Source organism: Scyliorhinus canicula, chromosome 2 (assembly GCF_902713615.1).
Source record: "Scyliorhinus canicula chromosome 2, sScyCan1.1, whole genome shotgun sequence".
NCBI lineage: Eukaryota > Metazoa > Chordata > Chondrichthyes > Carcharhiniformes > Scyliorhinidae > Scyliorhinus > Scyliorhinus canicula.
This window is the reverse complement of record NC_052147.1, coordinates 30,069,483-30,085,321: the sequence shown is the minus strand read 5'-3', so window position 1 is coordinate 30,085,321 and position 15,839 is coordinate 30,069,483. Positions and strand designations below refer to the sequence as shown.

At 48.7% G+C, this 15,839-nt stretch overlaps 1 protein-coding gene across 2 annotated transcripts in view; it reads left to right on the top strand.

Annotated features, from left to right (window-relative positions):
* LOC119951867 (sodium/potassium/calcium exchanger 4-like) overlaps positions 1–15,839 on the top strand; it is a 295,680-nt gene that overhangs the window by 258,217 nt on the left and 21,624 nt on the right. For both annotated transcript variants that reach the window (XM_038775239.1, XM_038775240.1), the window contains one exon: positions 12,481–12,595. In XM_038775239.1, coding sequence (XP_038631167.1) covers positions 12,481–12,595 — 115 coding nt within the window. The remainder of the gene's footprint in view (positions 1–12,480; positions 12,596–15,839) is intronic.

The following is a 15,839-nucleotide window of genomic DNA, read 5'->3' as shown; positions in this document are numbered from 1 at the left end:
CTTGTTAAGGGATGATAAGTGCAATAGTCCCAGAGGCTGTTGAGAGTCCAGATCTTGGAGATCCCGTGAGGGAAACAAAGGTAGTGCAGTTCAGTACGGCGGCAATATTGCTGCAAATAAATTAAAATGACCTTAAACTTGAGTTCAGAAAACAGAGTAGGACTAAAGGATCATTTTCGGGATGCCAGGCTGTAACAAGTGGAGTGCACTTTATATTTCAATGTCTAAGGTGGGGGACCAAGACAAAGATATCCACGTTTGCTGATGATAGAAAGCTGGGTGAAGAAGTAAGCTGTAAGGATGTTATAAAAAGAAAGCAAAGGGAAACAGACCATGTTTATGGATGGGCACGAAGGTGGCAAATGGATTATAATATGGGGATGTAGTGAAATTACCAACTTGTTAGGAAGAATGGAAAAACACAATGGGCGCGATTTTCCGAGCCCCACGCCAGGCCGGAGAATCGCCGCAACTGCACCACGCCGCCCCGATGAGACGCGCGATTCTCAGAGGTGCGGAGAATTGGCGTCATTTGCGTTGGCGCGGCGCGGGCCGCTGTCCGCAGCTGGGCCGCCGATTCTCCGGCCCGTTTGGGCCGAGCGGCCGCATGGAACGGGCAGAGTCCCTCCGGTCGCTGGTTGCTGCCGGCGGGAACTCTGCGCGAAGGGTCGGGGCGCCCTGTGGTGGGGGGAGGGGTCTCCGTCCCCGGAGGGGGGCCTCCAATGGGGTCTAGCCCGCGATCAGGGCCCACCGATCGGTGGGCCGGCCTCTTTCCCCCCCCCCCCCCCCGGGCCTACTTTGTTGCACGGGAAACCCCACGTCATGTTGCGTTTGGGCCGGCACACTGAAGAAGTCCGCCGCGCATGCGCGGTTTGACACGGCGCCCATTTGGCACCGGGAGGGAGGCTGGAGCATCGTGAACGGCTCCAGCGCCGTGCTGGTCCCCTGTGGGGGCCAGAATCGGTTGCCCCCGCGCCTGTTTCGCGCCATCGTGAAATGCGACGGCATTCACGACGGCGCGAACACTTAGTCTCCATTTAGGAGAGTCGCGCCCAATATGTTTTAAAAGAAGAAAGACTAGTAACTGTGATTCAAAGGGATTTGTGTAGCCTTGTGGATGAATCATAGCACGGCATCACGCAGGCACAGCAAAGCAATAGGAAGGCAAATGGTGGGCTGAATTTTCAGAAGGATAGAAGCACTCTCTGACTTAGCCAAAATAGCATTGGAGTCCCGATTCCAAAAATCCAACCCCGGAACCCAGCACCCACCATTTTTGATGGGTAGAATGGGAGCAGGTTATAATTTGTGGATCTGTGGTTCATGGAGGAAGCAGCACATGTAAAAGTGCAGCTGCCTTCAAACAGACGCAATTTTCATTAGTATGTTGAGCAAAATGTAACTTTTGGGACATTGAGCAAAATGTCTAAAGCTGCTGGAGCCATCTGAAGAAGTAGGATATCCTTTTGGAGAGGTAATAGATACGTCCAAAGACCCCTATTGGAGAAGTAAGGTGCCCTTTGGAATTCTTAATATTAGATATGAATGAGCATTAAAAATGAATGAGCTGTCAAGGAATTTAAATCTCCTATCTTTTAAATAAAAAAAACAACCTGCTGTATGTGAGCTATCTGTTGACATGAGCCTGAGGGTTATCATTATGGGATTAATTCTGCTTGCCTGATTCCTCAACATTTCATTCACAAAGTGAAGAAGAGAGTGTCTTCTAAATTCACAGTTTCAATGAGAGGCCTAAGTGGTTATAAAGGCTTTGATATGGGGCTATGGATTCAAATTATTGTTTTAACAAGTGCTTAAGAATCCATAGATTTCCTGCAGTGCAGAAGGAGGCCATTTGGCCCATCAAGTCTGCGCTGACCCTCCAAAATAGCGCCCTACCTAGGCCCACTCTTCCACCCTATCCCTGTAACCCCACCTAAATTGCATATCTTTGGACACTAAGGGGCAATTTAACATGGCCAATCCACTTAACCTGCACATCTTTGGACTGTGAGAAGAAACCGGAGCACCCAGAGAAAGCCCATACAGACATGAGGGGAATGTGTAAACTCCACACAGTCACCCAAGGACAGAATCAAACCTGTGTCCATGGCGCTGTGAGACAGCAGTGATAACCACTGTGCCACCGTACCATCCTTAGTAGTTGAAGAAATTGAAATTTATTCAATCACTGTTTTCACCAATCATAGAATCCCTGCACTGCAGAAGGAGGCCATTCAGCCCATCAAGTCTACACCGACCCTCGGAAAGAGCACCCAATAAACTCCCACTCTCCCGTCCTATCCCTGTAAACCCATAACCCCACCTAATTTTTGGACATTATGGGACAATTTAGCATGACCAATCCACCTAACCCGCACATCTTTGGACCGTTGGAGAAAACCGGAGCACCCGGAGAAGACCCAAGCAGACACGGGGAGAAAGTGCAAACTCCACACAGACGTCACCAGAGGCTGGAATTGAACCTGGGCCCCTGATGCTGTGAAACAGCAGTGCTAACCACTGTGCCGCCCTAGAATAGAAGGTCGGATAGCAAAAACTATTTGATTTTTACATTTTTTTTTCCAATCAAGGAGCAATTTAGCATGGCCAATCCACCTACCCTGCACATCTTAGGGTTGTGGGGGTGAGACCCACGTAGACACATAGACAGTGACCCGGGACCTGATCAAACCCCACATGGACAGTGATCCGGGGCCGGGATTGAACCCAGGTCCCCGGCGTGGTGAGGCAGCAGTGCTAACCACTGCGCCACCTTGCCGCCCAATGAGAATGTTTTTTTTAAATAGTGGTCATCCACAAACACCTGTAACTTCATTTCCATTTCAGCATTGTTCCTGAGGTTCTGCCAATGGTGGGTACTGGATGTGTGGCATGGAGGCTGTAAGGGTGATAGATGGTGTGTAGGATGTCATAGGTTGGCATAAGTTGAGACTAAGTTGTCATGGGTATATAAAGTGCCTTCAGGTGGATAGTGGGAAGTAGGTTGGCATATCTTATATAAAGAGCCCCGAGTATGGGTAGAGGGGCAGAGATTGGCATGGAGGATATAACTAGTCATGGTGGTGGTTAAGTGGCTTAAGTCAGCACAGAGGATATGAGGGGCATGGGGTGGATGGAGGTAGGAATTGGCATGGATGGGGATTGAAGAGTGTGAGGGGTGAGGGCTGTTTTTTCCTTTATTGTTTTCATAACTGCGACCAGTTCCTGCATCAATGAGGCAGGCCTTTCACACAGCTTGTCTCGCTTTATCATGCGACAGCTCCTGTGGTTTCCTCTGTACTGTTTCTGGGAAATGGCTACCTGACCCCTGTAAAGAATAATATCCCCCAATCACCTACCCAAAAGCTGTTAGCCAATCAGAGGCCAACAGCTCTTTTGCTCAGCAGTGCCATTGGAGAGGTGGTGGCTGCAACTGGTAGAGTAGGCACTGGAGTTGCAGGATGACGGGCCAGGCCAGGTCACGGGTGAGTAATGTAGAGGGGTGGTTTCATGGGATGGGGGTCATGGGGAAAGGGGTTCAGGGGGACCTGCAGCAAAGCCAGGGGTGTGGCTCTAGCAGTTCCTCTCCTTACTGATGTCGAGTCCCTTAATCAGGCACTTGGGTCAATAATTTCCCACTTAAGGTGGGGAATAGGTGACGAGGCAAGATGGTCAACCATGGGCCGACCCACCCAGAACGTAGTACCAGTGAAGGTCCAGCACTCCACCATCCTGCATAATTCTGCGCCCTTCCTGCCTCCAAGCCCAGCACCAGGATACAAAGTGCACTAAGCTCGGTACACTGCAAGCAAAGGTAGCTCTTATGAATTCGCAGTCATGTCACGCTAAGGCAGCTTTGGGATTGTCGAATTTCCTCTCAAGTATAAGATACAAAAAAAGAGAATGGTTCAGATAATGTAGGAAAGTCGGGTGTGAAATTTGCCTTGAAGATGACATAAAATAGGTGAATTGGCGGCTGATTTTACACCCCACATGATTTTCTTTTCCAGGCTCCATTTTGAGCTACTGCCCCTTGACCAATTTCACATGTTTGGTGATTTATTTTTAGCGCAAGAAGGCCTAACACAGTAAGCTTCAAACTTCACCAGGTAAAATGTGCTGAGATGCGACACTGGCATTGATGACTCGTTGAGGTGCAACTTATTGATTGTTAATTAACTAATAGGAACTACATTTCTCAGCCACATTTTGTAGGACAGAGTTTCAAATGATTTGGCACTCAAATCGGGGCAAGCCACAGGCATTCACTTTGCCTCACTAACACTAATGAAGCCATTTGGAGTAACCTCCCACTTGTTTGATCTGCATCACCAAAGAACTGCGAGAAGGCCTCCCATCGCAATGTGATTGCTTACTAAAGAGTTGTAACATGGAATTAAATGATGTGCTAAAATATTTTTTGCAATGAGCGTTTTGCATAATTTCTAAGTGCAAGGTATAGAAACATCATCGTCATTCACGTATGCAAAATTAGATATTAATACTATTTTAATTAGATCTGAAATCTTGTTTCCGAAAAGCTGTTATCATGAAATAAATCTAATAAATATTGAACGTGTCAGATTGAAGATGTGTCAGAAACCAAGGTAAGTTTGTGAAAAGTTTTGCCTGTAATTTGTATATTGATTTTCATTGCTGCTTGTTCAATAATTTTTTTTTTGATAAAGATTTTATCGAGGTAATTTTTGGTGTTATAACAACACAATGTACATGAAACTACAGTATAAACATAGTGCAAAAGCTGTTTCCCTCCCTTACGGGTCCCACCTTTATTAACTCCCTACTCTAAGCGAAACTAACCTCCTCCCCCTGCTGCTGACGATTAATTTTCCGCGAAGAAGTCGACGAATGGTTGCCACCTCCAGGTGAACCTTAACATTGACCATCTCAAGGCAAACTTGATTTTCTCCAAACAGAGAAAGCTAGCCATGTCCGATAGCCAGATCTCCGACTTCGGGGGCTTTGAGTCCCTCCAAGCTAATAGTATCCGTCTCCGGGCTACCAGGGAAGCAAAGGCCAGAATGTCTGCCTCTTTCTCCTCCTGGATTCCCGGGTCTTCCCACACCCCGAAAATCGCCACCTCTGGACTCAGCGCCACCCTTGTTTTTAACACCGTGGACATGACATCCGCAAACCCTGCCAAAATCCCCGAAGCTTCAGACATGCCCAGAACATGTGGACATGATTCGCTGGTCCTACAGCACATTTTGCGCACCTGTCTTCCACCCCAAAGAATCTGCTCATCTGGGTCACTGTCATGGTAGCCTGATGAACGACCTTAAATTGTATCAGGCTGAGCCTGGCACATGTTGCGGACGCATTGACTCTACTCAACGCGTCCGCCCATAGACCATCCTCTATCTCTCCTCCCAGCTCCTCCTCCCACTTACGCTTCAGCTCCTCGGTCTGCGTCTTCTCTGACCCCATAAGTTCCTTGTAAATGTCAGAGACACTCCCTTCTCCTACCCACCCTCTGGAAACTACCCTGTCCTGAATCCCCCTTAGCGGTAGGAGCAGGAAGGTTGACACCTGTTTACGTAGGAAGTCCCACACTTGCAGATACCTGAATTTGTTTCCCCTCGCCAACCCAAACTTCTCCTCATACGCGGAAAGCTCCCGTCTATAAACATATCCCCCATCCTCTCAATCCCTGCTCTCTGCCATATCAGGAACCCCCCATCCATACTTTCCAGGCAAACCGGTGATTATTACAGATTGGGGGCCAGACAGATGCTCCCTCTGCTCCCGCATGTCTCCTCCATTGCCCCCAGACTCTCAGGGCCGCTGTCACCACGGGGCTGGTGGAGTACCGTGCCGGCGGGAACGGCTGAGGTGCAGTTACCAATGCCCCCAAACTGGTTCCCTTGCATGAAGCCGCCTCCATACGCTCCCATGCCGACCCTGCCCCCACCATCCACTTCCTGATCATGGCTATATTCGCCGCCCAGTAATAGTTACAAAAATTTGGCAGCGCCAGCCCGCCCTCTCCCCGACTCCGCTCAAGCATTACCTTCTTTACTCGCAGGGTCTTGCCCACCTCAACAAAGCCAGTGATTACTTTGCTGACCAGTTTAAAAGAGGACCGCGGAATAAAGATGGGGAGACATTGAAACACGAACAGGAATCTCGGGAGGACCGTCATTTTCACCGCCTGCACCCTCCCAGCTAATGATAACGGGAGCGCGTCCCATCTCCAAAAATCGCCCTTCATTTGATCTACGAACCGGGCCAGAATTAATTTGTGCAGCCGGTCCCATTCCCGCGCCACTTGAATGCCGAGGTACCTAAAGTTTCCCCCTACTAATCTAAATGGCAGCTCCCCCAATCGCCTCTCCTGTCCCCTTGCCTGAACCGCAAACATCTCACTTTTCCCCATATTCAGCTTATATCCCGAAAACCGGAGAAATTCCCTTAGAATTCTCATGATTTCTTCCATCCCCTCTAATGGGCGCGATACATATAGAAGCAGGACTTCTGCGTAAAACGAGACTCTGTGCTCCACCCACCCACCACCCCCCCCCCTCCCCCCTCCCCAGATCAGCCCCTTCCAGCCCCTTGAGGCTCTCCGAGCAATTGCCAACGGCTCTGTAGCTAGCGCAAACAACAGTGGGGAGAGGGGGCATCCCTGTCTTGTCCCCGTTGCAGTTTAAAATAGTCCGATACTGTCCTAATCGTCCGTACACTTGCCACAGGAGCCTGATACAGCAACCTGACCCAGTCAATAAAGCCCCACCCAAATCCGAACCATCCCAGTACCTCCCACAGATAATCCCATTCTACCTGATCAAAAGCCTTTTCTGCATCCATTACGATTACTACCTCCACCTCCCTACCTACCGGGGGCATCATGATCACGTTTAACAACCTTCTTACACTGGCCATCAACTGCCTACCCTTAACAAACCCTGTCTGGTCCTCCCCAATAATGTCCGGAACACAATCCTCAATCCTGGCGGACAAAATTTTGGCCAGCAGTTTGGCGTCCACATTCAACAGGGCTATCGGCCTGTAGGACCTACACAGCTCTGGGTTCTTGTCCCGCTTCAGAATCAGCAAAATCGTGGCCTGTGACATCGTCGGGGCCAGCACCCATTTTTCCTTGCCTCATTGAACATCCTCATCAACACCAGCCCCAATATCCCAGAGAACTTTTTATCAAACTCCACTGGGTACCCTTCCGGCCCTGGGGCTTTACCCGTCTGCATGGCCTTCAGACCCTCCACTATCTCTTCCAACCCGATCAGGGCCCCTTTCCTTCTACCAGCTCCCCGTCCACCTTTGGGAAATTCAGCCCCCCCAAGAGGTGCCTCATCCCTTCCGGCCCCGTAGGGGGTTCCGACCTGTACAGCCTGCTGTAGAAATCCCTAAATGTCTTACTCACCCCTGCTGAATCTCCAACCAGGTTCCCATCTCCGTCATTTACTTTCCCTATCTCCCTGGCTGCCTCCCTCTTTCTATGCTGCTGTGTAAGCATTCTGTTGGCCTTCTCTCCATACTCATAGATCGCCCCCCCCTCGCCTTTCTCAGCTGCTCCACTGCCCTCCCTGTGGTTAACAAGCCGAACTCCGCCTGTAGCCTCCGCTGTTCCCTTAAAAGCCCTGCCTCTGGGGTCTCCACGTACTTCCTGTTGATCTGTAGTGTCTCCTTAACCCGTCGGTCCGTCACTTCCCTGTCTACCTTCTCCCTGTGGGCACGTATCGAGATCAGCTCCCCCCTGACCACCGCCTTCAGTGCTTCCCAGACCATCCCTGCTGAAATTTCCCCTGTGTCGTTGACCTGCAGGTAGTTCTGAATACATTTCCTCAGCCGCTCGCACACCCCTTCGTCAGCCAAAAGTCCCACATCTAACCTCCAGTGCGGGCGCTGGTTACTGCCTTTACTAACCTGCAGGTCAACCCAGTGCGGAGCATGGTCTGAGATTGCGATTGCCGAGTTCCCCATGTCCACCACCCCTGCCAGTAAGGCCCTGCTCAAAATAAAGAAATCAATCCGGGAGTACACTTTATGCACATGCGAGTCGAAGGAGAACTCCTTCACCCTCGTCTGCCTAAATCTCCATGGATCCAACCCCCCACCCCCATCTGCTCCATGAACCCTTTTAGTTCCCCAAACAGGCGCCGGAATGTGGCGACTAGGGGCTTTTCACAGTAAGTTCATTGAAGCCTACTCGTGACAATAAGCGATTTTCATTTCATTTCATTTCCTTTGCCATTGCTGGCACCCTGCCCGTTTTCGAGCTTGACCGGTCCAAGCCAGGGTCCATAATTGTGTTAAAGTCCCCTCCCATGACCAACCTGTGAGAGTCCAGGTCCGGTATCTTCCCCAGCATCCTCTTTATAAACTCCACATCATCCCAATTTGGCGCATACACATTTACTAACACCACCTGCACCCCGTCCAGTTTCCCACTGACCATAATGTACCGAACTCCCACATCCAAAACTACTCTACCCGCCTCAGACACCATCCGCTTATTGATCAGGATCGCGTACCGAATCCAGTCCCAAGTGAAAGACCTGACTGACCCAGCCATTCCTCAATCTAATCTGGTCAGTTACTCTAAGGTGCGTCTCCTGCAACATTACCACATCCGCCTTCAGTCCCTTAAGATGCGCGAACGCACGTGCCCTCTTGACCGTCCCATTTCACCCACGAACATTCTAGGTGATCAGCCTAGTTGGGGGGCTCATTGCCCCACCCCCTTCGCCAATCACCCTTTTTTGGGCCCGCCTCCAGCCCATGCTCCGCGCCTCCATCGGCCCGCCCCCAGGCAGCATCCGCCCCCAACCTCCTCTCTGTCCCTTAGCCCAAGTCCCTCCCTCGTCAGCGGAACATTTTCCCCCCCTCCCCCCTAGTAACAACATTCTGTAACCCAACCCCTTTGATAAACTGAACATATGCACACCCCCCACTGCGCTTCCGTGAGCTAGCCTGCCCAGCTAGCTTGGTGGCCCCCATCCCTGGCGCTGGATATTCTCCCACCTACTGTTCCCTCCCCACCCTTCCCCCCGCTCATACAAACATACAAACATACACCAACATCAAACAATCCCCACACAATTGCCCGACAGAAAAACACCAAAATCTAAACAAGCACATCTCCATCCCCCAATAGTGGGGGATAGTAAGTTCCCCCAATAGTGGGGGACAGAAGTCATTACAAATTTGGTATAGGGTGGATGCGTGGGCTTGAGTAGGGTGATCATTGCTCGGCACAACATCGAGGGCCGAAGGGCCTGTTCTGTGCTGTACTGTTCTAATTCTAATAGTGCAAATAAAAACCTTAACTCACTCAGCTCTGCCACTGGTCCCAAATCAACACAGAAGTCATTACAAACAGCTTCCACAAAACGAAAAACGAGAAACTTTTTTCTAAATAACAGAGAAACCAAAAGAAAAAAAAACATGAACACTGCTGCAAAGTTCAAAAGTTCTCAGTCCACCAACAGTCCTTTCCTTTTCCCGAAGTCCAGCACGTCCTCAGGCGACTCAAAATAAAAGTGCTGTTCCTCGTACGTGACCCAGAGATGGGCCGGATACAGCAGTCCGAACTTCACCCTTTTCTTTAAAAAGGATCGACCTAATCTGGTTGAAGCCTATTCTTCTCATGGCCACCTCCACACTCAGGTCTTGGTAGACCCGCAGGATACTATTGTCCCACTTACAGCTCCGTGTCTGCTTGGCCCACTGTAGAATGCGCTCCTTATCCAAGTACCTGTGGAATCTCACCACCATTGCCCTCGGGGGGGGGGGGGGGCTCCCGTTCGCGGCTTCCTCGCGAGTGCTCTGTGAGCCCTGTCCACCTCCAGGGTCAGGAGAATGCCTCATCACCCAGCAGCTTCTCAAACATGTCTGCGATGTATGCCGCAGCGTATTCTACTTTGGACTCTCCGGGAGCCCAACGATTCTCAGGTTCTGCCGGCGGGACCTATTCTCTAGGTCCTCCACCTTCTCCAGGAGCTTCTTCTGCTGGTCCCTCAACATCCCCACCTCCAACTCCACCTCAGTTCGACGTTCCTCCTGATCAGCCAGCGCCTTCTCCACCTTCTGGATCGCCCAATCTTGGGCGTCCAATCTAAGCTCCAGCCGCTCAATCGACTCTTTTATCGGGTCCAAACAGTCCCGTTTCTGCTTAGCAAAGCCGTCCTGAATAACTCACATCATCTGCTCCATTGACCACTGGGTCGACAAACCAGTGGTCCGGTCCTCCGCCATGCTGCCTCCCGCTGCAGCTTCAGCCCAAGCCTTCTCTGTCTTTCTGTTTCTGCCTTTATGAGAACTTGCAGTCCTTCTCTCCGTGCACCGATGTGGGAATTCAGTACACAATTGCCTCTGTCTTCAGTTTTACAGTTGAAGTCCGGTAGAAAATTGGGGGAAAAGGTCCAAAAGTTCAAACCGAGCGGGAGCCACCAAATGTGCGACTTACTTACTCCTTCATAGCCGCCACCGGAAGTCCCGCTTGTTCAACAATAACGTACACAATATGTTTCCTTGGCAAAATCACTTGACCATCTTCCTCTTAAAGAGCAATAAATATTTGGGCAGCACGGTAGCACAAGTGATTAGCACTGTGGCTTCACAGCGCCAGGGTCCCAGGTTCGATTCCCGGCTTGGGTCACTGTGCGGAGTCTGCACGTTCTCCCCGTATCTGCGTGGGTTTCCTGCGGGTGCTCCGGTTTCCTCCCACAGTCCAAAGACGTGCAGGTTAGGTGGATTGGCCATGATAAATTGCCCTTAGTGACCAAAAAGAGGTTAGGAGAGGTTGTTGGGTTACAGGGATAGGGTGGAAGTGAGGGCTTAAGTGGGTCGGTGCAGACTAAATGGGCCGAATGGCCTCCATCTGCACTGTATGTTCTATATGTTCGATTACCAATTGGAAGTTATTCATTATCAGACCAACCAGTACTGAAGCACTGGGAATGTTCTCTTGGTTTGAACCTTTTGATATACAGTCTATATTTTCTCAAAATTAGATTCTCCAAAAACATTGGGTTAATAAATAAAATCCTCGGAAGTGTAGTGCACTCATTGACTGAGTCAGCATAGTACGGAAATGGAAAATTCTAAGCTTGTGGTAATTCCAATGTATTGCAGAAGCATTGCTTTGTGAAAGGCCTTCAGTAATTTGGCTGAATATGATGTCGCTTGTTGTCCTGACAACATTCTTGTCAACAGTTGTTCATTTTTATTGTGTTGGCATTAGGAAGTCATTTTAAGCCATTCCGGTTTTATTTTAACTTAGCCTTTTTTTTAAAGAAAGATTTCCTAATTAAACTAAGTGAAGTAGCATTGACAGTACAGTTTGAGGGGCTCAGGTACATGGTGCATTATCCAATTTTTTTTTAAAGAAGCAATTTTGGCGAGGCAATCTCTCAACAAATTTGGGCCATGATGTGACAGACAAGGTGACTTTATCGCTTCTGCCACTTCTTACCTATTCATGTTAGTTTTGATGGAAAATGTCGAATGTCATTTTCAGTGCAGCACTTGGAATAGTGTGAATTTGTCAGAACAACCAACACAAGGCTGTGTGGTTTTTGAAGCTGACTGTTCAATCTACCCTTTAAGTATCCATCAAATCAATATCATTTAGCTCACTGGATCACAGACAGATTATGGGATTTATTGTCCCATTTTGGGGATTTTAAACCTCTTTCTTAGCAGAGGGAATAGACTTGAGATAGGTAATCATTCTGAGTTGACAACTTCTTGGCGGAATATAAATCGATTGCTTGCGATAAGCTGTCAAAATTGATATGCCTACTGCACATCTCCAAACAAAGCTCAAACAAACTGTCTATACAGATGGCTGGCATATTGGACTAACAAGGCTGATCTTCTGGCATTTGCTCCTGCAAGTGTGATGTGAGTCAACTCTTTCACTTTATGCTACCCAGTCTTGTGTTGAATTTTACGATATCAGGGTCTTGACTGCTGAAATCACAGCTATCATTGCACAACATACACAAGGCCAAATTATTATGACTGCAAGCAGGCCAAATAAATCTTCAGTACTTGAGGAAAATTCCCATTCTTTTATATTCATGGATCATCTTAAAGGAACATCTGCCTGAACATGCCCTTGTTCCTCTATATCTGCCTGTACATCAAGGCCGGTCTGTTGAACCCATTCACATTTGAAGGATGGTTGATTGAGTGGCAGCATTTACACTTGGAATTGAAGACTTGCGGTTGTTTAATTGTTGCCAGAAGTAGATCATTTCTTTGCTAAGACATGGCCATTCATTCAATCTGCTATATTTGCTATTAGCATTTGTAACTTTGATGCATATCTCCCTATGGATAGTATGATCCCAGTCTCAAATGTCCATTTGTATAACTGCCATATGATGAGATGGTATGAGTGCAGTACAGCGACCTTTTTGTACGGATCTTATTGTGTTACATGATTGTCATGCGTTTGACAATGTTCACTTGTTTCTTTTCTGTGTGCAGGTAACTGTGACAGGGTATACACTGGGGATTCCGGATATAATCATGGGAATCACATTTCTGGCAGCAGGAACGAGTGTTCCAGATTGCATGGCTAGCTTAATAGTGGCCAGACAAGGTACAGTTGATCATTTTACATTGGTTTATTAATGGGGTTGTACACTAACGGAGGCCAGGCAACTCCGATTTATGCCTCACATTTTCCAATCTGCCTTTACAGACATCCCAACTCTTCGACCAATAGAATTGATTTCTGTTTCAAAGACTCAACGCTAATATTGATTGTTCACATGCTTTAGGAATTTCACCCTGTCGGATATCCGCATCTCAGTAAATTTAATTGTGCAGAAAGCTCCTTTAAAGTAGCTAGAGTAGACAATAGGTCAAGTCCGTCATTCTTTCCATTGTTAACAGTGTTTTGAGCAGTCAATATAACTTGAAGATAAGTAATGTGCTCAGCTCACTAGCATAAGTGAGTGGAGGAAATCAGAGACACAGATGTGTGATACACACTACTTTGGAATCACAGATGTTTAAATCTGAAAGATGGCTAGCCAAACAATCGTCCCTGTGAGAAGTGCCAATTCCCTATTTGCACCAATCTTCTGCTGTAACTTTGGTAAGGTGTTTGCGGACCATCTGGAGGCGTTACATGGAATTATATAGAATATGTATCACGGTAACAGGACATTCAGCCCAACTGGACAATGCTGGTGTTTGTTTTAATGAGGAGCCTCCTTCCATTTTACTTCCTCACACCTTATCAGCATTTCTCCCTCATGCACTTACCCACTTTATCCTTAAAAGCAGCAATGCTGTTTGCCTCAGCTTCTCCATGGCCTGAATTATAGCTCCCCCACCCGCCAGTGTGTTTTCAAGTGGAGAGGCGGGGGACATTCCACAGATGAGCTCCTTTCTGTGTTTCCATCTATCCCAATCGCTGTGCAATTTTGAGCTGGGACGGGTGAGACCTTGGCCGACCCGAGTTCACCTTTATCCCAATTGAGGCCTTCAAGTGGTCAATTATTGACCAGATGAGGGCCGTTTCCCTCCCAGCCTCAGTTTTTAGGCTGGCAGGAGCAGTTGTGGGGTATAATAACTCATGTTCAGGCCTTGGTTGGAAGGAGTGGGGGGGAAACGGGGGGTGGAGGGGGCACCTCCATCAGCTTACCTTTAACATCTTACGGTCAGGTAACCGTAGGACCTCCTGCATTCACCCCCCAGCCAGGCCCCTCCACCATAACCCAATACCCCACTGTCTACCAAGGCCCAGCCTGCCGCCTCTCCTCCCTGAGACCCCCAATACTTACTCGTCCTGGAATCCCAGAACTTAGGGTGGGGTTTCTGGCTCTCCCGCTGGTGGCATATTCTGGTCCTGCCGAAGTTGACCCCCTCGCAGTGGGTTCCACAGCAGGGCGGGTGAGCCACACAATAGCCTATAGATTTCGACAATCCAGAAGATCTGGCCTGTGGCCTATGGCTCGCCGCATTTTTTTTAAATTCCTTTACGGGATGTGGGCATCATTGGTTAGGCCAGGGCAGCACGGTGGCCTAGTGGTTAGCACAACCGCCTCACGGCGCTGAGGTCCCAGGTTCGATCCCGGCTCTGGGTCACTGTCCGTGTGGAGTTTGCACATTCTCCCCGTGTCTGCGTGGGTTTCGCCCCCACAACCCAAAAATGTGCAGAGTAGGTGGATTGGCCACGCTAAATTGCCCCTTAATTGGAAAAAATAATTGGCTAATCTAAATTTAAAAAAAAAAAAATCATTGGTTAGGCCAGCATTTATTGCCCATCCCTAGTTGTCCTTCAGAAGAAGATGGTGAGTTGCCTTCTTGAACCGCAGCAGTCCCTGAGGTGTGGGTACTTCCAATGTGCTATTAGGGAGGGCGTTCCAGGATGTTTCCCTAGTGACAGTGAAGGAATGGCGATATATTTCCAAGTCAGGGCGTTGAGTGACTTGAAGGGGAACCTCCAGCTGGTGGGGTTCCCAGGTATGCTCTTGTCCTTCTAGATGGCAGTGGTCGTGGGTTTGGAAGACGCTGTCTAAGTAGATTTAGGACTGAGTTTAGGAGGAACTTCTTCACCCAAAGGGTTGTGAATCTATGGAATTCCCTGCCCAGTGAAGCAGTTGAGGCTCCTTCATTAAATGTTTTTAAGGTAAAGATAGATCGTTTTTTGAAGAATAAAGGGATTAATGGTTATGGTGTTCAGGCCGGAAAGTGGAGCTGAGTCCACAAAAGATCAGCCATGATCTCATTGAATGGCGGAGCAGGCTCGAGGGGCCAGATGGCCTACTCCTGCTCCTAGTTCTTATGTTCTTGTGACCCGTGGTGAGTTACTGCAGTGCATCTTGTAGATGGTACACACGGCTGCCACTGTTCATCGGTGGTGGAGGGTTTGAATGTTTATGGAAGGGGGAGCAATCAAGCGGGGCTGCTTTGTCCTGGATGGTGTCGAGCTTCTTGAGTGTCATTGAAGCTGCACTCATCCAGGCAAGTGGAGAGTATTCCATTACACTCCTGACTTGTGCCTGGTAGATTGCGGACAGGCTGTGGGGAGTGTCAGGGGGTGAGTTACTCGCCATAGGACTCCTAACCTTTGACCTGCCTTGGTTGTCACAGTATTAATGTGGCTAGTTCAGTTCAGTTTCTGATCAATGGTAACCCCCCGGATGTTGATTGTGGCTGATTCAGTGATAGTAATGCCATTGAATGCCAAGGGGCGATGGTTAGATCCTCTCTTGTAGGAGGTGGCCATTGTCTGACACTTGTGTAGCGCAAATGCAATACATCCATTGTGGAGAAAGCACATAGGGGCCAAAAAATCCTGGCCTTAGGCTCCGGGGACCCCTTGCAGTGCCACCCCTGCAACCTGCAACTTCTAGCTCAATCAGATTCGCTGGTAGCTCTCTGAGGAGGGACTACCTCCTGAGTGAGGGGTACATGTCCCCCCTCCAGCCAATGAACACTCGTCCAAGTGTGAAATTGCTGTAGGGCTGTGTCAACGGGGATGTGTTTCCCTCCACCTCCTCGGATGGCAGGAAGAGAAACCCAACCAGCCTAAAAATACTGCCCAATGTGGTGGCAAGTTCCACATTTAGTCACATTAATAGCAGAAGTTGGCAATTTCTCTGGAGAACTTCCATTGAGCAATAGTGGTAAAAACTCCAGTGGAAATTCAGCACCATCTACTTGAATGTCATTTCCCTGCTGTTTTCGATACCATTTAATCCAACCGCTTATGGTAATACATTCGATATCCATCTCATCTTTTAAATAAAATATTCCTTCAAAACTTTCCCTGTAGATTTCAGGTATAAATTCTAAATTAACACCCCTTCTTTCTAATTCAGCTGCCAGTA